This window comes from Phoxinus phoxinus, assembly GCF_949152265.1.
Source record: "Phoxinus phoxinus genome assembly, chromosome: 2".
In the NCBI taxonomy this organism is placed as follows: Eukaryota; Metazoa; Chordata; class Actinopteri; order Cypriniformes; family Leuciscidae; genus Phoxinus; species Phoxinus phoxinus.
Window position 1 is genome coordinate 48,165,525 of NC_136877.1, and position 19,626 is coordinate 48,185,150.

A 19,626-nucleotide genomic window follows, 5' to 3' on the forward strand; every position below is an offset into this window, starting at 1 on the left:
ATTTTGGTATGTGAATCCGGGCATGGGATCCTTCACTTCCTAACACAGGGATTTAATAACCCGGTCTCGGATAACAGATTTGCATTTGCACTTTCTTATCAATGTTTTGTTTTCATGTCTCCGAACAGAAAGGAACATTAACTTCTCTACAGGCTTCATGAACAGTGATTTCACGTGGATTTTGCCCGAACAACCAAATGTGTGTCGAAAACAATATGTATATTGAGATATTATCCACACATTGAAGGCATTGCATGCATCTTAATCATATGAAGTGTATATACGTGAGTGTTATGGTGTGTGTGTGTTGACCCTTCCCCCCCACTGTCTGTGGTCTGATCTGACAGCTGACATTCCTACGCTAGTTTTAAATAGCATTCAGGACTAGTGTGTGTACTGATCTAACATTGAGTCTCAGGTCTTTCTCTTGTCTGATGATCATTTCCCATCACCCCCAGTGTTCACGTTATAATGTGTTGGCTTTAAACGCATCTCAGTGACAGAGAATTTGGGGATTCTTCATTATAGATATGCGCAATGTTTTTCTTCTAAACTCCCACATTTGTGTATCATCCGTCAGGGAAACACACACGCCAGTTGCGCTTTTTACAACACAGATTGTTTCAAAGCAGCTTTACAGTGATAACAGGAAAATAATGCAAGTTTTTTTCGGCTGTACAGCAGATCGAGTCCAGCTTTAAGTTCAGTTATGGTTCACATTTCTGTTGTAATTTTTTTTCATTAATTTAGTTCATTTATATATACAGCCGCTCTGGAGAAAACAGTGATGTCAAAGTCCAGCTCAGTTCAGTTCTCATATAATGGTAAAACTATAAAAAAATCATAATATGTTGCAAAAGTTCATTTATTTCAGTAATTGAACTTAAAAGTTGAAACTAATATATTATATAGACTCATTACATGCAAAGTGAGATATTTCAAGCCTTTATTTGTTATAATTTTTTGATGATTATGGCTTACAGCTTATGAAAACCCCAAATTAAAAATTAGAATATTGTGAAAAGGTTTTCATAATCTGTAAAGCCATAATCATCAAAATTATAACAAATAAAGACTTGAAATATCTCACTTTGCATGTAATGAGTCTATATAATATATCAGTTTCACCTTTTAAGTTGAATTACTGAAATTAATGAACTTTTGCACCATATTATAATTTTTTGAGTTTCACCTGTAATATGGTGTCAATGCAGATCAATAATATTGTTGAATATTAAGTGTCTAAGTGTATAGTGCTTGATAGTTAGTGTTTTTTACATTCATAAGAGCTCCTGCTATGGATGTACGGCTAGGGAAATGTCCTTTTAAAGCAAAACATTACACAGATGCCTTTGTTTTTGAATATGATTTACCTCGCCCAATATAGCATAGTGTTGAAATTGCTTTAAATTGGTATTCTTGAGTTCATTTTATAGATCCGCAAGTTCGGGAAGAAGCGTTTCAAGATTGCTTTGATTCTGTTCTCATTGGAAGAGTAAAAATAAACTAAATAACTGGTCGATTGTGTCTAAAATATGATTTGCTCAATATTAACAACTTGTTTATTGAACTGTTGTATAAAAGCAACATCACACTCATACATACGGACAAATCACAGCCACTCTGAATATTGTAATTGTAAAACCTAAAGAAACTCTCATTTTGAAACTCTAAACACATGTGCATTCACTAATTGAATTAATTAATTAATTTGATTTGTTCTGTTTCATATTTTGTGTGTGTTCTAGAACATGAAAGATGAGGAGATGAACACTGTTGTTATTATGAACTTGGTAAGTCGGCACGATTTCTTTGGACTCATTTTGAGCAATAATGTCTTGAGAGCGCAATATGCAAATTCATAAAGCTTTATTTGCATCGAAGAAAAGTTATCTATCATCTATCATGACAATTTAGTGGACGGAAATTACCACGTTACCTCACAAGACAAACTCTGACAATAATAACTTGGATCAATATAGCATAACTTTGAATGCTAAATGAAAGATTATGCAAATGCCGTTGATGATATGTATTGACAAATGTGCAGAGATATTGCATTTGGTATAGTTAATGACACAAGCCGGATCATTTGATTAAATGATGAACTGGTTGTACTTATAATTTCAACGATGACCCTCATCTATTTGTACATGGACACACACACACACACACCTTTTGTGCTCTTGCAGGAGTGGAACGATTATCGCCTCTCCTGGAACCCGAAAGATTACGGGGGATTTGATGTGTTGCGTATCCCGTCTGCAAAAGTGTGGCTTCCTGATATTGTTCTCATCAACAAGTGAGTTGTGTGTGTGTGTGTGTGTGTGTGTGCGCGTGCGTGTGTGTGTGTGCGCGTGTGTGTGTGTTATCTCAGAAAGCCTAGTGTCAGGCACATTATCTTAGAGAGCCTTTGTTGAGTTTCTGCAAGAACAGCAAAAATAACAAAGAAATGATCAAAGCGCTTGTGAAGCTTGTCGAGAGATGCACACACATTACTTTCTCTCTCTATCTGTTCCTTTCTCACACACTCTCGCTGTGATGCCCAGGTAGACCCTCATCACTGCTGGTGTAAATATCCTGCCTTCTCCATTCATCTCTGCTTTATAGCCAATTAAACAACACTGCCGTCCGCTAGAAGCCTCTCTGGTCCAGCACACACACACACACACACACACTGTTCAGTGAGGGACATCGTTGAGTCCCACAGCACCATTACCGTAATAGATGGGAAGTTTAAATGCCTGTTTTGTGTCCTGTGAGGATTATACACCAGTGCCGTGTGGTTTAAGGGCTCAAATGGTCAATCCATCTTAATTGTAAGTATTACTATTACCTATTGTGAAACAGTCATAAAAAACATAATTGGACAGTGACATGCCAATACCTCTAAGCTGACAATGATAATTGGCTTTCGACCTCCAAAAAGGGCCAAAAAAAAAAAAAAGAGTAGTACACACACTTTGTACCCTATTCATATGGTAGCTTGACTGAAATGTGAGCCATTATTCATTGTAAATCTTTAATCTCATACACACGTACACATATTCACAATTGATGAACGACAGACCCTTGTTTTTAAGTCACATCCCCTTTAGTGCTTTATACGATGCTGATAGTTTCAAAGCAGCTTTAAAGTGATAAGGAAATAATGATCAATGTTGCAAGTTTAGTTCTGCTGTTCAGCAGCTCTAAAAAGACAATAAACAACACACAAGACGTGTGTGTGTGTGTGTGTGTGTGTGTGTGTGTGTGTGTGTGTGTGTGTGTGTGTGTGTGTGTGTGTGTGTGTGTGTGTGTGTGTGTGTGTGTGTGTGTGTGTGTGTGTGTGTGTGTGTGTGTGTGTGTGTGTGTGTGTGTGTGTGTGTGTGTGTGTGTGTGTGTGTGTGTGAACATTGTTTATTGTAGTTCTAGACTAAATGTGAGCATTTACTCATCTCGCTTGCACAAAAAAGTGTCAATATTCCTCAAAATGAATAAAATCAGTGAAATGCAGAATCAGAATACTATGCAAACCTCCAATAACTAAATATGTTAAATAAAACATACATTTTTATGCATTTAATCTCACTTTATTGGCCAATGTACTTGCTTCTGACCTTCGATGATTCAGTTAAATACGCAATAATGACTATAGATAGATAGAAAGATAGAAAGGTTTGCTTGTTTGCTTTCCTCTACTGTACACATGTCCTTCAGCCTGAGGATTATTATTTCACTTTTGGTGTGAAAGGGTCTTTACATTTGCCCAAAAATAAAACTTTTGTGTTATAAAAAAAACAAGCCCAGCCCAGGTGGGAAAAAAAGTAACGTAACGCATTACTTTTCTAAAAAAGTGACTTTTTAAGAGAGTAACGCAATATTGTAATGCATTACTTTTAAAAGTAACTTTCCCCAACATTGCCGATGTGTGTGTGTCACATTACAGACTACGTAAGAAGCACATAATTGCTCTCGAGACATAATGCAGAGACCCCATCACTAGCCGCGTTTCCATTATAGATTTGCAAAAAACTTTTGCGATATTTTCTAAATGTCGATAAAAAAACGATTGCGAAATGACGGCTTTTCCATTAACCGATGTTGTGCGACTAAAACATAATTTTTCCCCTCTCGCGATAAGTCATTTCAAAATCATGGCGACGGATGTTAGGTTTAAGTGTATCTCAGCCGCCGCACTAGCTATTATTTTTAATGGAAGGAGACGTGGCGTGTTATCCAAGCATTAATGGCGAGGAAAGCCTCTTATACTTGTGAGCGGCTCGTATGAGGAGTTTCTGGTGTTTCTGCCTCATATCTGCTTCAAGCTCTTGATCAAATGTGGAATTTCTTTGTGGTTTAGAATTCAGCATTTCCATAATACTTTTGTCTTTTATAAGTTTGATAAAGAACTCGGTCTCGTCTTCTGTCCAATCATAGCGCGCCATCTACGTCAGGTGACCTGTAAATGCACAAAAACTGTTTCCATTGCAGTTTTGTGAAATAGTCCTTTGTCGAATTGCCTGAAAAAACACCTCATGCGAGCATAAAAACTTGTTTGCGATATATGGGAGTTTTCATTGGGCGTATTTTCAATTTGCTATTTCAAAATGGAAACACATCTACTGAGTGTCTTTAACTCAGCCAGATCATCAGTGGTAGTGGGTGTTCAATATCTGAAAAGGGCTCTCAGCATGTCCAGCATGTTCGGCAGTGATGACGTGACATTGATAGAAAATAAGTTGATGTGGCTACTTGCAAACCCTGGAAGTTACCTCAGGTTTTGGAACTGAAAGTTGAGGTTATCCGCTTGCTCCGAGTAATCTTAACCCGGTAAATCGCATAACCTACTTTCTGGAACACCCCCCGGTGTAAACAAACCCAAAGAAACTCTCATTTTGAATTTGATATAGTCAATGTGAACTTTCAGGGGGAAAATGTTATAGTGGTAACATTCAAATTGCCTCAATGTGGAGGTTTGGGTTTTTAGTAGGGGTGGGAATTGGCAAAAATGATTCAATATTATTGCGATTCTTAACATATTGCGATTCTGCGATATATTGCGATTAATGTCCCCCATATTATTCAAAGGCATTACAAAAAATGAGGAAAATAAGACTGCTCAACTTCAAACGTCACATGTAATTCTGTGAACATTATCTTCTACTCATTAACTGAAGTGCAAAAAGTTTTTTCTTGAACATTCAGGACACAGGACCTTATTACAGGACATAATTATTCTCTGAATAGGAGACCTCTCACATGAAGGGTGAGCTCCCAGCACATAACTTAAAATTATTTAAATACAATAGAGTAACATGTAGCAGACATAATAAAATAACATAAACCTGAGAATAATCATATAAATAATGTCAAGGTCTTCTTTACTATTCGCTTTTTGATGAAAAAACTAAATTTACCCACACTTTCGATTTGAAGTCGTGTACAACCGGTTGTTGTGATGGTGAAGCCATTTTCATTGCAACTAGCGCCACCTTGTGGATGTAATACGCAAATGTAAACTCAGAGAAAACCACAAAGTAAAACAGATAATTTTCTAATTAAATATTGCAATGCTTTGCACTACTGTATCGATATAATTGCGTGCGCGAAAATGTCATGATACTGGACAGAATCTATTTTTTTCCCCCACCACTAGTTTTTAGTAGCTATCCAAGTTTATCTGCTTACACTTCTGTGTGTGTGTGTGTGTGTTTGTGTGTGCAGTAATGACGGCGTGTTCGATGTAGCTCTACAGGTCCACGTGCAGGCCTACAGTAACGGCCGTGTGACGTGGACTCCTCCTGCTCTCTTCAGGAGCTCGTGCGGAGTGAAGGTAAATGGACAACACAGCAGACGTTCTGCTCTGCGTAATGGACCAATAAAAAAATCAAGTACTCCATAATGTTTAAATCAGTGCTGTGAAACATTAACAGCACGGCATAACAATTCAAGATGTGTATTTACATTATAGGGGATGTTTTCTTTCTAGCACTCATTTTTTAGCTCTTGTTCTTGATGGATGTTCAGCACCTTTCGGTAAATACTGTAGTAATAAGAGTAAGTTATGGATGAGACCTTTAAACACTGTAATGATGTGTCGAAAACATAAGACGTTTAATGATGCATTAAATCACAAGTGTTTATGCTCAGCACAACTGCACTATGAATATATTACAGTTGCTGGGGTGAATTTCTTGTTTAAAAGAGTCTTATTTGCCTCATATAAGTGGCAATCTCTCACTTTTGTACTTGTTTTGTGAACTTTTCCCCCTCCTCATTTGTATTTCTGCTTTTGTTTGGCCTCGCTCTAGTTTGTCTGCGTTTGATGTTACGTCTGGTCTTTGCATGTGTGAAATCAGAAAGAGAGATGATTAAAGGAAGATGCTCGTCAGCCAGACGCGTACACACACACACTCACACACACACTAACATGCACATCTCCATCTGCAGGTGACATACTTTCCTTTTGACTGGCAAAATTGCACCATGGTTTTCCATTCGTATACGTATGATTCCTCAGAAGTGGATCTGCAGCCGGCCCTTGACAAGAAGGGGAATGAAATCCGAGAGATAGTCTTGGACACAGGCTTCAGCGGTAATGGCGCTCTAACACTGTCACAATGCACAACAACCTTTTAAACATTCAGACAAAGCGTTTTCAAGCCAACGTGAAAGATTGTCTTGAACCCATCTTGTTTTATACCTTATTTCAGTTTATTTTAAAGGTCCCATGACATGGGGTTATTATATTATTTTATAATGTTTCCTGGGTTGCCCTAATAATGTTAGTATGTTTTTTAGATAAAAAATAGTCATAATTTAGAAACAAAAGGCATTTTTCCTAGCCCAGTTTTAGCCTCAGATTTGAACGCTCTGTTTGAAGGGGCGTGTCTGTGTGAGACTTCAGTGTAACCGCCCACTGCTGTGATTGGCTGACATGCTTGCATATGAAATAGCTACTTATTACATGTGAAACTCTCTCGAATACTTTTTACTACAGTTATTATACGTTTTTACTATTACAGCTATCGAGATTAACAAATCGTCAGAAGTTTTTAAAGTATTTAGATCTATTCCCATCACATAAAATGTTGCTGTGATGAGCATTGCGCAAGCAGATGACAGTCTGTTATTGATCGCGAGAATGAAGATCTTATCATTGCACAGTTTCTGCACTCTCTCTGCTTTCACCAATGCAAACACGATGATGTAAATACAGTAAGAGCTTCATGTGCAGTGTAATGAGCGTCATTGATTTCATAAGGAGTTTGGCAAGGGTCCAGATAAACTCGATCGAGCTGTGTCCATGAGAAAATGAGCTAGGAAGTAGAAACGCGTGCGCGCGATTCCTACAAAAGATTGTTCTTTGATCGCTTTCTGTATATAATTTATTCACAATTTAAATACGATTATTTTCATCCTACTAAAAGAAACGATGTGAAGTTGATATTTTAGTCACTGGCTTGACTTACTGAGGCATAAACAGCAGTATTGAACGATTTGAGAGAAAGATTACCTGTCTGAACTTGAACAATTAACGTAACGTTACACATCAGAAAGTGTTGCTCGGCTCGATCGATGTATTTCCAGACGTTCGTCGAGGTCAGCTCTGTAGTGATCCAAGTTGAGGAAACAGTCGTCGGTGAAATGTTTGCCGCAAACATGCAAAACTTTGGGGAGTTGTGTCGGTGCATTTCCAGAGAAAATGAAATGAATCCACTGGTTCTTCTGGGGCTTGGATGAAGGAACTAAAAAAAGGCTTCGGTGTTCATTTGTACATCAATTATTGAGCAATTATTATGCTTCGCTCGCTCAAAAGCCATGATATCTCCCGTGGACAAACTAAAATCGCGCGCACGCGTTCCTGCTTACTAGCTCATTTTCTCATGCGGGAAATATTCTCTGGGCGGGCAAAGCAGAGAGAGGGGAGGTAACATTTCCTCCGTATGACGTCATACGGAGGAGATTCAAGATCAGCCCGATTGAGCTTCCAGTTTTTCAAAGGCAGAGAAAGAGAGCAAAAGCTCGATTTACACCGATTTAAATTTCTAGAAATTTGGGGACCATATAAAGGCTAGGGGAACTCATATTAATGTTAAAAAACCTCAAAAAATGAAAATTTCATGTCATGGGACCTTTAATGTCTTTTTTTTGTTTTATGCTTTTAAAGAGGACCTATTACGCTCTTTTACAAAGTCTTGATTTAGTTTTTGGGTTTATGCTTGAAGAAAACGCATTATTTTTCCGATATTCTCCGTTGTTGCAGCTCCTCTCTTCCCAGTCTGTCAGTAACGCTCTGATTAGTTCTCTATGAAGCCCCTCCTTCTGAAAAGCGCAGTGTGCTCTGATTGGTCAGCTATACCAGTGTGCTGTGATTGGTCAACCGCTTCCAGCATGTTTGGAAATGTCCCGCCTCTTTCCATAACCATGAATTTCAGCCAAAAAAATATGGACGTAGTGTCCGTGATGTCATCCGTAGGTTTCTGAAGAGTTTTTTTAAGCTCAAAGTGGGCGGAGCCGGTCGTCGCCATCTTGGATGAACGAAAATGGGCAAAGAGGCGGATTAGCTGAGGTGACCTGACGGCTAACAGACAGCAGACAAACGGCTAGTAGTGACCGCAGCGGCAATCCACCTGTCAATCAAGTGGCCACGCCCTTCATTATGCAGAACTTTAGGGCTTAAAGGGATAGTTCACCCGAAAATTTAAATTAACCCAAGATTTACTCACCCTGAAGCCAATAGGTGTATATGACATTCTTCTTTCAGACGCATACAATCTGAGTTATATTAAAAATTGTCCTGGCTCTTCCAAGCTTGATAATGGGAGTGAATGGCTGTATGTCTTTGGAAGTCCATCAAAGCGCATCTATTCATGATTAAAGTGCTCCACGCGTCTCCGGGGGTTAATAAAGGCCTTCTGAAGTGAAGCGGTGCGTTCGTGTAAGAAAAATATTATCAACTAAAATAACTAGCATCCGGCAGACGGCCATACACAATGATTTACGCCAAAAGAGTAACACTTGAATTTGACGCACAACCGGAAGCTAGTTATTTTAGTCAATAAATGTTTAAATATGGATATATTTCTTACACAACTTCCAAAGACATACAGCCATTTACTCCCATTATCAAGCTTGGAAGAGCCAGGACAATTTTTTTATATAACTCAGATTGTATGCGTCTGAAAGTAGAAAGTCATATACACCTAGGATGACTTCAGGGTAAATAAATTATGGGCTTATTTAAAGGGCACCTATTATGGAATTTTGAAATTTACCTTTCATGTAGTGTGTAACATAGATCTAAGTGAACAAAAACATCCTGCAAAGTTTGAAATATGAAAGTGCACCGTATATAAAGTTATTGTCTTTCAAAAGTAAGAGTCGACTCTGAGTCATTTTTATGAATCGTTAGAAGACCGAAGCTTTTTCTCTGACTAGATGACGTCAACTTGTCAAGTTATTTGAATACGATACGCCCACTTATTGCACTCCAAGGCCAGCAGGGAAAATATCATGGCGACGAGACGCTGTGTTCTGAAGTGCGGCTCAAAAGCAAACTTTTTTCATCTGCCCAAGGAGGAGCATTTGAAGACTAAGTGGCTACAATTCACTATACCACAGAAGTATAGTCCGAGCCTTGTGCTTTGCTCGCGCCATTTTGAAGACGATTGCTTTTTAAATGCAATCAAACTTGGATTCGCGAGCCGGCTGATATTAAAGAAAGGTTCAGTTCCAAGTGTATTTGCATCAGCTTCCTCCTCCGTATCACAACCTGTAAGTGTTATTAATAATTGTTGCTTTTATGTTTTATGTAGCATGCTTAATAATTATTTTTTTTTTGTTGTGTAAGCACCGTTTAGCTTCTAGGTCTTCAATGGCAATTGTATTGAGATGTGAAGTGTTTGTCGTTGTTTTCGGAGTTGTCTTAAAGAATAGAGTAATACCTCGTAGTAACGTTACTGCATTTTTTTTTGTGTAAAAACGTTATGTTTATGCATCGGGCTAATGCAAACAAAGACTGATTGTGCTTTTACAATATGAACTCTGGGCTATGCTCTCTAACATAACATTAAATTATTTATCTTATTTTTCGTTTTTTTACTACAAACTATAAAGCAGTGGACTATAATCATTATTATAACACAATTTAATTGATAAAAGCATCATTGTACTCCGTGTTAAAAATAAGTATTATCTCTGTAAACACTGCTGGGTCATCTGACCAATCAACGCAGATTAGCGTCGCGCAAAGGAGGGGTTTGGAAAAACGAGTCGTTGAACGAATCATTTGGGAGTCGGTGAGCAAATCAGGTAAAAATAAATGCATATTATACGAAAACAAAAGTGTCATTGAATTTTTTTTGTCATTGAATGCATGTAAAACTGTTGTTGGGGACTCCCACAACAACATTAGGAACATTTTAAATGTCATAATAGGTGCCCTTTAAAATTTTGGGTGAACTATCCCTTTAATATCATTTGAACGGATACGTTATAAAAAAATTCACCCCCCTCACAGTTGTCATGAAGGGCAAAATTAGCTATATAGACCAAAACCACTTTTTGTACCAGGCTGTAAACATATTTTTTTCTGCTGTAAAGTTGGGCATATTAACATGGGGAGTCTATGGGATTGACTCTTTTGCAGCCGGCCTCTAGTGGCCAGTCGATGAATTAACTCAACCAGGCCATGGCCCTTTATTCTGCGTATGCCTTGGGCGGGAATTATTTAAATGAGGAATTTTGTGACCACAATGGAGGCGTTTCAGGGAGTTCAGAAACAGTGACACTGATATAGAGAAGAACTCCCTTTGCTTTGCAACTTTGCAAACCATTTTAATGCTTAAACGGCAACATTACACACTAAAGAAAGTTGAACATTTAAAGTAGTATAATAGGTCCTCTTTAATGGGATGTTTTAATACACTTAATACTTGAAAAAAATAATAATATTTGTTTTATCACCTAATGACTGGTTGATTGCACTCAAAATGGCAATATTGTATAATGTCATTGTATTGTTTGAACACTACACCTACACACAGAAACAAACACCATTTTGTTTTTCTCATCATCATATCTTCTGCCATCCCAGAGAGTGGAGAATGGCACATTCGTCATAAGGTTTCTCAGAAGAATATGCGAGAGGACCTGTATGAGGACATCACCTTCTACCTGATCATCGAGAGGAAGCCCATGTATTACGTGATTAACATCGTCCTGCCCTGCATCCTCATCACCATCATTGCCATCTTTAACTTCTACTTGCCACCTGATGCAGGTAAAGAGTCTTTGCTCTGTTTTTTATTTTTCAAAACTGATGCCAGGATTTGTTAAAAAAAAGTGTCAAATCCACTTTAAATTCAGAATATAAAATATTTTGCACAAATTAATGCACATCAGTACATTTACATTTATGCATTTAGCAGAAGCTTTTATCCAAAGAGAGGAGCAAAAGAAATTCGTCAAGGATCCAACAATAATCATAATATACAATGCCAGGTTTATTTGACAACTAGATAAGAAAGCAAGCTGGAGAAGAGAAGAATGTTTTTGAATGTCCTATTATTGCCCGTTATAAATATATATTTTACCTGCATGGATAAGCTCCTGCTACAACAAGATCAATCTATCACTTCTACCAGTTAAGAGTGTAACAAATAATGAAGGGATCATTAGTACAAGCTTATTGCTCTGCTTATACAGTCTGGACTATTAATTCCATTATATAGTACAATTAACCGAATCACAAAAAAGCACATTAAAGGGTAACTGTCGCCAAAATTGAACCTAGGCTCTTTTTGTTAATCTACCCGAGTCAAACATTCGTGTAAAAGCATAATTAGAATGGAAACGCCACTTTTAAGATTGACCGTATTTTCGTTTTCAGTCAAAATGCCTTTTGAATGGGAGTTCAACTATTAACACTAAGATGGCTCGACACAACATAAAACTGTGCTGGAAGTATCACCAGCGGCTCTACACATGAACTCCAGCATTGACTACATTGTTTGTGTACACAAAGTTTACTAAAAAGAAAGGTTTTGTGCGACTCACTTTATCAGTTAGTGTTTCCGGTGGCTGGAAGTTTGTCAGTCAAAAGTAGTCGATCTCCGAATGCAACGTAACATGAGGAGAGTAAAGATGGTAAGCTCCTTAAGCTTGTTTCCATATAAATTCTGAGAGTCTAAGTTATCATGCTTTTCATTGGAATTACAAGTTCATGACATTCCCTCATATGGAGTCAGTTCATTACGTTGCATTCGGAGATCGACTACTTTTGACTGACAAACTTCCAGCCACCGGAAACACTAACTGATAAAGTGAGTCGTACAAAACCTTTCTTTTTAGTAAACTCTGTGTACACAAACAATGTAGTTATTGCTGGAGTTCATGTGTAGAGCCGCTGGTGATACTTCCAGCACAGTTTTATGTTGTGTCGAGCCGCCTTAGTGTTTTAAAATAGCGATTTTACCCCCATGCACTCCCATTCAAAAGGCATTTTGATCTAAAACGAAAATACGGTCAATCTTAAAAGTGGCGTTTCCATTCTAATTATGCTTTTACACGAAAGTTTGACTCGGGTAGATTAACAAAAGGAGCCTAGGTTCAATTTTTGTGACAGTTACCCTTTAAGACTCTGTATAAGTATGTCTTGTGTATGCAAGAGTAGATCAAGAGGAGCTCTCTCTTCTTTTCAGGGGAGAAGATGGGTCTTTCAATCAACGTACTGCTGACTTTAACTGTCTTCCTGCTTCTGCTGGCCAACAAGGTTCCAGAAACATCTCTGGGTGTTCCCATTATCGTCAACTACCTGATGTTCACCATGATCCTGGTCACCTGCTCCGTCATCCTCAGCGTTGTGGTGCTCAACCTTCACCATCGTTCCCCCAACACACACCAAATGCCTCTCTGGGTGCGCAAGGTCAGTACAGGAGACCTCCAGTCAAAGTGTCAGGTCCTGTTCACTCCTGGTATTAAAATGCGTTTTGGTCGATCGGATCACAAGTGGACGACGATAAATACAGGTGTAAAACATTTTGAGCTTGTCCACTTTCCACCACTTCCAGAGGTAGATGAAAACACATTAGACCGGATTGCTTAGTGTAAACACTCATGTGATCGAATGTGTTCAAACAGCCACAAAACACCGTCTTCTCTCCGTTTACTGAGCTAATGAGTAACATTATGGGAAGAGGCTAGACAGACGGCATTTAAACTTTGTCGACTTGAGACCCAAGTTTGGTTTGAAGATGAAAAATGTACCAAACTCAATGTTCTCTCATCATTCCTAATTTCTAACACACACTCACAGCGATCGGCTGATCTTGCGGCTTTCAGAGCAGAAACTAAAGCTGATGCTCTCCGTGTGTTTTTCCCTCGTCTCCGGACGTGTTCATTTGCAAATTACACAAGCTTATGGGTCAATATAGATCAAAAGATCTGAAAAGGTATTCGAACTCTGTTTTCGACCCACTAGAATTTTGATCAATGAAGTTATAGTTTAAGGTACATAATGCAACGTTTGTCCCTATAGCGGTTAAAAAACAAAAGTGCATGTATTTTGTGGAAGAATATTGTTTTGGTTGTGCTTCGTCTCTGTGTGACTGTGCGGATGAATATGATTATTATGCTCATAAAACATTCACTGTAGGCTTCAGAGATATAACCAGTTTAGATGGACGACTTTACAAAGGATGACTGATGAGCTGAAGACGTTACTGTATCTTTACACATTAATACACACGGTACTTCCTTGAAAATAGATTCCAGCCCAGCGATACAACAACCATAATGAAATGATCTTCACAATAGATAATGTTTTACAATGAACTCTGTTAGAGAGTTAGGGCCCTATTTTAACGATCTGAAACGCAAGTGTCAAAGTGCAAAGCGCAAGAAACTCTGTGGGCGGATCCCGGCGCTGTTGCTATTTTCCCGGCGGGATAAATGGCTCTTGCGCCTGGCGCAAATCTAAAAGGGGTTGGTCTGAAGTAACTTCATTATTCATAGGTGTGGTTTGGGCGTAACGTGAAATAAACCAATAAGAGCGTCCTCTCACATTCCCTTTAAGAGCAGACGCGCTTGTTCCATGGCGGATCGCTATTATAACGGCGGATTTGCCAGCGCACGCCAGGAGCGGTTCACAGCCGAGGAGGCCGACGTTCTCGTCAGGACCGTAAAACACAGAGAAGTGACATTGGGGATGATGGGAGAAACCCACCCAAATTAGCTTCGGTTAAACAGGCGTATAATTTGGGTAAATGTGTAGCCTAATCTAGATTTTTTTTTTTTTTAAAGTCTAGATAGATCTTTTTCACATCTTCACGGACACAACAATGATTTCCCTCGTGTGTTAATATTTTTCCTTGTAATAATGTATGATTTGCAAAAATGAAAACTGCTGCGTCTTTATAATTATTAGAGAATCAAAGTGGATGCGCGTTAACACGCTACATTATGGCCAAGCACGCGCAATTGCTTTCTAAAACTGGAAAATAGCAGCAGGGAACGTTTGCGCCGGAACACGCCTCCTCTTTGCGCTGAACCGCCCCCGCGAGCGCAAGTTCATTCCCTAATTTACCGACGTGCGTCTGTGGAGGGAAAAGTCCGCTCTGCGCGGGTGCAAAATAGGAATTATACATGCGTCGGTGAATTTTTATTTTTTATTTTTAGAACGTGCATTATAGCTTATTTTCCATCAACCGCTTGAACAAACACTGCGTATATGCTGCGCAGAACACGTGAGTAATGTAAACAGTGTTCACGTCACATGTAGAATCCCACTGACGCCACATTCAAATTCTCACATGAAGAAGAAGAATGGCGGAAGGAGGAACGCTGCCGACAATTTTTCCCCCTTCAAAAAGGGTAAAGTCAGATGTTTGGAAATATTTTGGGTTCCAAAAAAATGCAGAGGGATTGCTGATCGAAGACAGTTTCCCTTTGTGTAAGACATGTGGACGGAAAGTGGCTGCAAAACAAGGGAACACGTCTAACATGTTCGCTCATATTCGTGACAACCATCCACTGCAATTCAGGGAGATAAAGGATATAATTGTTCAGTTTACTTTTATATTTTATATTGTTTTATTTATATTTATTTGTATTTAAATGTTTGAGTTACTTTTAGTTCATTAAAAAGTTATTAAAGTTACTAAAAGGTCAAAACTGAATTTTTTTTTTTTTTTTAACCTGTTTCTCTTGTAAAATTTCAATATCGTGATAATACCGCATACCGTGATAAATGCTCTCTCAATTAATCGCAGCATGAAAAAGTGATACCGGCACATGCCTACACCAGACACGCGTCAAAGTTGCCGGAGAAACTTCTCTATATTTACAGATGTGACGAGACACACACACGAGCGAGTGACGCATGCACGCAATTTCCCGCACAAACCATCCCAGCATGTCTCAAATATAAACACTTATAATAGGCGTACCATTGTGAATCAGGGTAAGACAAAAACACATTTCGGGAGAAGGATTGATGATGTATTGACTCATTACTTACATTTTGTTAATTTTGAACAAAAAAAAGTTCAATTTTGTACCTTTTAAAGTCTTTCTTGGACTAGAAATGTTTTTTTTTTATTTTTTTGGTTGAGAATAAGAAACCATTAGCAAACCAGAAAATCAGCTTTTGTAATGAGACGCACACCCTTTTGTGAAACTTTTGTGGAGTCAGCTGCTTTCAACAAATTGCTGCCCACATTGTTAAAATGACAGATGCAGAAAACATTTCCATTTAGCATTTTCTTTTATTCCCGGACACTCCAGAACAACCCTGTCTGCCAATTACAAACTTATGAAAAAAGGATAAAAATGTTAAATAGATAAAGGCTAAAAATAGGAAATTCAGTTTAGCAAACAGACTGTGCAGCAAAATAAAAGCATCTTTTCAAAAAGCAGCCGATTATGTTAGACTATATTAACCTTTGTTGATGGCTGTAAGCTCGACGTGATTAGAGTCACAGCTTCTCCATCACACCACAGCGACCCTTTTACACAAGCACAACCCTACGGTTATTTCTAAAGATTGTATATCGCAGCATTTATTTATTCAGATTCAGTTCAGTTTTGCAGAACATTCACTCGTGACAGCAAGGCCATGTGAAAATAGACGCGTGATGCAAGGCTGAAAGATGATGTGCTGGGCGAGTGCAATCTGTCTCTTTCTTTTAGATCCTTTGTGAAGTCATGCAGAGGAAGCGAGGACTCAGCCATCTCTACACAACTCAACACTTTAAGAAGCACTGTAGCGCTTTTAATTAAAGGGATAGTTCACCCAAAATGTTTAATTAGCCCATGATTTACTCACCCTGAAGCCAATAGGTGTATAAGACATTCTTCTTTCAGACGAATACAATCGGAGTCATGTTAAAAAATGTCCCGGCTCTTCCAAGCGTTATAAGGTTGTTGTTGTTTTTTTTACGTCCATCAAAACACATCAATCCGTGATGAAAGTGCTCGAAACGGCTCAGAAGGGTTAAAGGGGTGGTGTAATGCCCTTTTCACAAGATGTAAAATAAGTCTCTGATGTCCCCAGAGTGTGTATGTGAAGTTTTAGCTCAAAATACCCCACAGATATTTTTATATAGCATGTTAAAATTGTCACTTTTTGAGGGTGAGCAAAAGTGCACCGTTTTTGTGTCTGTCCCTTTAAATGCAAATGAGCTGCTGCTCCCGGCACAGGGGACGGAGCTTCAAGAGCTCGTGTTCTTTTACCTCACACACACATGCACTGAAAATTTCAATGGTCAAACCAGAGAATGTCTAATAAGGGGAGAAGGTTCACTCTCGCTACACTTCCGGCTTCTGACTGGTTGCAGTTCCACTCTGGCTCCATATGAGGGCGCTCACAGGACGAGTGCAGAATGAATGGAGGTCTATGGAGCTATACCCCTCAAAATCCACTTTTCTCAAGATATAATTTTTTGTCTAGTAATTTGAATGTTGTATTCGAAAGGAGATGCAAAGAAATTACACATTGCTGGGTGTTAGATTTTTTTAGAGTCACTTATTTGCTTTAAAAAGTCTTTCAAAATGTCAATGACGTCATACACCTCGTACGACCAGAGATAATGCTTTACGGCAATCCTTCAGTCACTTTGGTGTTTTCGCGCTCTGCACTTTATTTTCTCTCGAGGCATCGCCAGCACAGCTGACACAGGTAAACACACGTGCTAGAAGAGTTTCTGCTAGAATACATTCTGTTCCCGCTTCGGATGCCATGATGCCATCAAGCGGTATCTCTGGTCGTAACCAGTCCTTCACTGACCAATCAGCGTTCATTAGCAGAATGCTAGCGTGTTATGGGCAACAACTCAACCTGTAAGAAATCGAAAGGACATAAGTACTCGTTCATTCAACTTTCGACCTTTAACCCATGTTGAACTTGTCAAACCTACAATCAAATCTGAGATTTCAACGGCAATCGGCTGAAAGGGACAAATTTAGCCGTCTAGCCTCATAGACTCCCATTCATTTTGCACTCGGGCGATCGCCCCCAGTGGAACTCTGGTGGAACTACAACCAAAAATTCGGTACAATAGGACTTAATAGGGAGTGGGCAGGCTCTCCGTAGACGGGCTCTGGTCAAACCGAAGTAAGAAAGATGGAGAGATTCAAGAAGAAGTGACAACATGTAGACAACATTTCTGAATGGATAGTTGATGAAATTTTGTATCTTTTGTGTAGTTATCTTCTAGTCATTGATTAGCATTTTCTGTTTTGATAATCTATAAATCGAGTTCCGGGGGGCGGGTTTATGTAAATTTTAGCGTTGGTGATGTCACTAATCCCGGAGGAATGTCGTGTAGTCCCTTCCAGCCGTTTGTTGTAGTCCTTAAAAAAGCAATTTCTTTAAAAGCAAACATCTCCCTTTGCTTTGAACTTTGAGCGTTGTGACTTTGCAGATGTTGTTTACGCTCAAACAGCAACATTACACACTAACTACAGTTAGAAAAGTGAAATCATATTCAACCACCCCTTTAATAAAGGCCTTCTGATGTGAAGGGATGCATGTTTAAGACAAATATCCATATTTAAAACTGAATCGAATAAAATAACTAGCTTCCGGCAGACGGCCGTACGCAAGTCTTTTCCACTTCCATTTTTTTCCATTTTTCATTTCTGCCTGACATGTATAATAAATATATTTTGTATTATTATATATAATAAAAATCCAGTGGACTTGCACTGAAGAAGGGGCCTTTAAGTTTGCATTAGCAATCTCCATCCACTCACATTTTCTTCAGAACACGTAAATGTGTTTCTGCTTTGTTAGAAGTCTTTATATTTCCGAATGAGAAGAACTTGAGGTTTAATGGGCATGTTTTACTGCAGCTGTGTATCTTACTGTGCATTTCTTCTAGATCTTCATCCACATGCTGCCTCCTTACCTGGGGATGCTTCGCCCTAAAGTGGAAACGCCTCTGTTTCTCGAGAAACCTTCCAAAAAGGAGAACGTCCAAGCCATTAGCAGAGTGGCGGATGAGTACTTCATCCGCAAGCCCAATAACACCAACTTCCTCTTCCCCAAACCCCACAGGTGAGCCTCTGGAGTTATCAGAAGGTCTCAGATCATTAGGGTCATGGGTCAAACCGGTCCATGAGAACGCAAGGGAGGAGATAGCTGGCCGCTTTCTTGAGATAAGTGTCACCACTTGAGCACAGGTGGAGAATATATGTGACCCAAAACCAGTCACGAGTCGCACAGGTATATCTGTGGCAATAGCCAAAAATACATTGTATGGGTCAAAATGGCTGTGTCCTCTGGTCTGATCCAGGTCTCAGTCAGGGCCAGAAGGCTGAGACCTGAATGACTAGAAATAGATGTAATGAAATCAGCTTTGTTAACTGCGGACTGACAATTCCAGATACCAATAGGAAAAGAGAAGATAGTACTAGAAGACATGGGAATGGTACGCAGGTTGTTAGGATTGTACCGCCTCCGACGTGTGACATTGGATTTACGAGTGTTAGTAATAGTAGGGATTATAAAACACATGGTGTAAGAGCTCACAAACAGAAAGATCAGTTGACAGTTGAGTAGAAAAGAGAAGAAAATGACAATAAGATCAAACAGAGATAGGAATTAATACTCAAGTGCCTTGTCGGTGTCCTTGCTCGGTGGAGTCGCACAGGTAGAGTCGTTGGTCTTTACACTCTTCGGTCTTCACACGATGAGTGCTTCACACCACAGCTGCCGCGGTGCACTAACCTATTTTTACGCGCCAAATATCTCGTGGTTGAATACAGCAGGCCACGCCCTGCTCTGAGCCAAGCGAAACCCAAGTGTCATGTGACACAAACAAAGTCCGCGTGGCCTCGCGTTTACCAGAGTAAACACAGTAAACAAAACAAACTTTTCTAGCTAGCAACAAAGAACCGCGCTAAAATTATGGGGTTATTATTGTTGCAATATTCCAAATAAATAGATTAATATTCACAAATAAATGTAAAGAGATTCACAAAAATGTATCGAATGCACAAATGAATAGATTAAGATCCACAAATAAATGTAAAGAGTTTCACAAAAAATTATAAAATTCACAAATAAATAAAATGAGATTTGCAAATAAATAAAATATTTACAAATGTTTTCTTATTTTACAAACACAACTCTGCCTGGCA

General features: G+C 38.9%; 2 protein-coding genes across 2 annotated transcripts in view; one reads left to right on the top strand and one right to left on the bottom strand.

The window, feature by feature from the left end:
* LOC307012412 (calcium/calmodulin-dependent protein kinase II inhibitor 2-like) overlaps window positions 1-19,626 on the bottom strand; it is a 428,881-nt gene that overhangs the window by 363,924 nt on the left and 45,331 nt on the right. The window lies entirely within an intron of this gene.
* The window catches only part of chrnb1 (cholinergic receptor, nicotinic, beta 1 (muscle)), a 33,662-nt gene that overhangs the window by 5,157 nt on the left and 8,879 nt on the right, over window positions 1-19,626 (top strand). Inside the window, exons 3-9 of the mRNA XM_079589053.1 lie at window positions 1,749-1,793; window positions 2,193-2,302; window positions 5,707-5,815; window positions 6,433-6,577; window positions 11,081-11,266; window positions 12,687-12,910; window positions 18,366-18,541. Of these exons, the coding sequence (XP_079445179.1) occupies window positions 1,749-1,793; window positions 2,193-2,302; window positions 5,707-5,815; window positions 6,433-6,577; window positions 11,081-11,266; window positions 12,687-12,910; window positions 18,366-18,541 (995 nt within the window). The remainder of the gene's footprint in view (window positions 1-1,748; window positions 1,794-2,192; window positions 2,303-5,706; window positions 5,816-6,432; window positions 6,578-11,080; window positions 11,267-12,686; window positions 12,911-18,365; window positions 18,542-19,626) is intronic.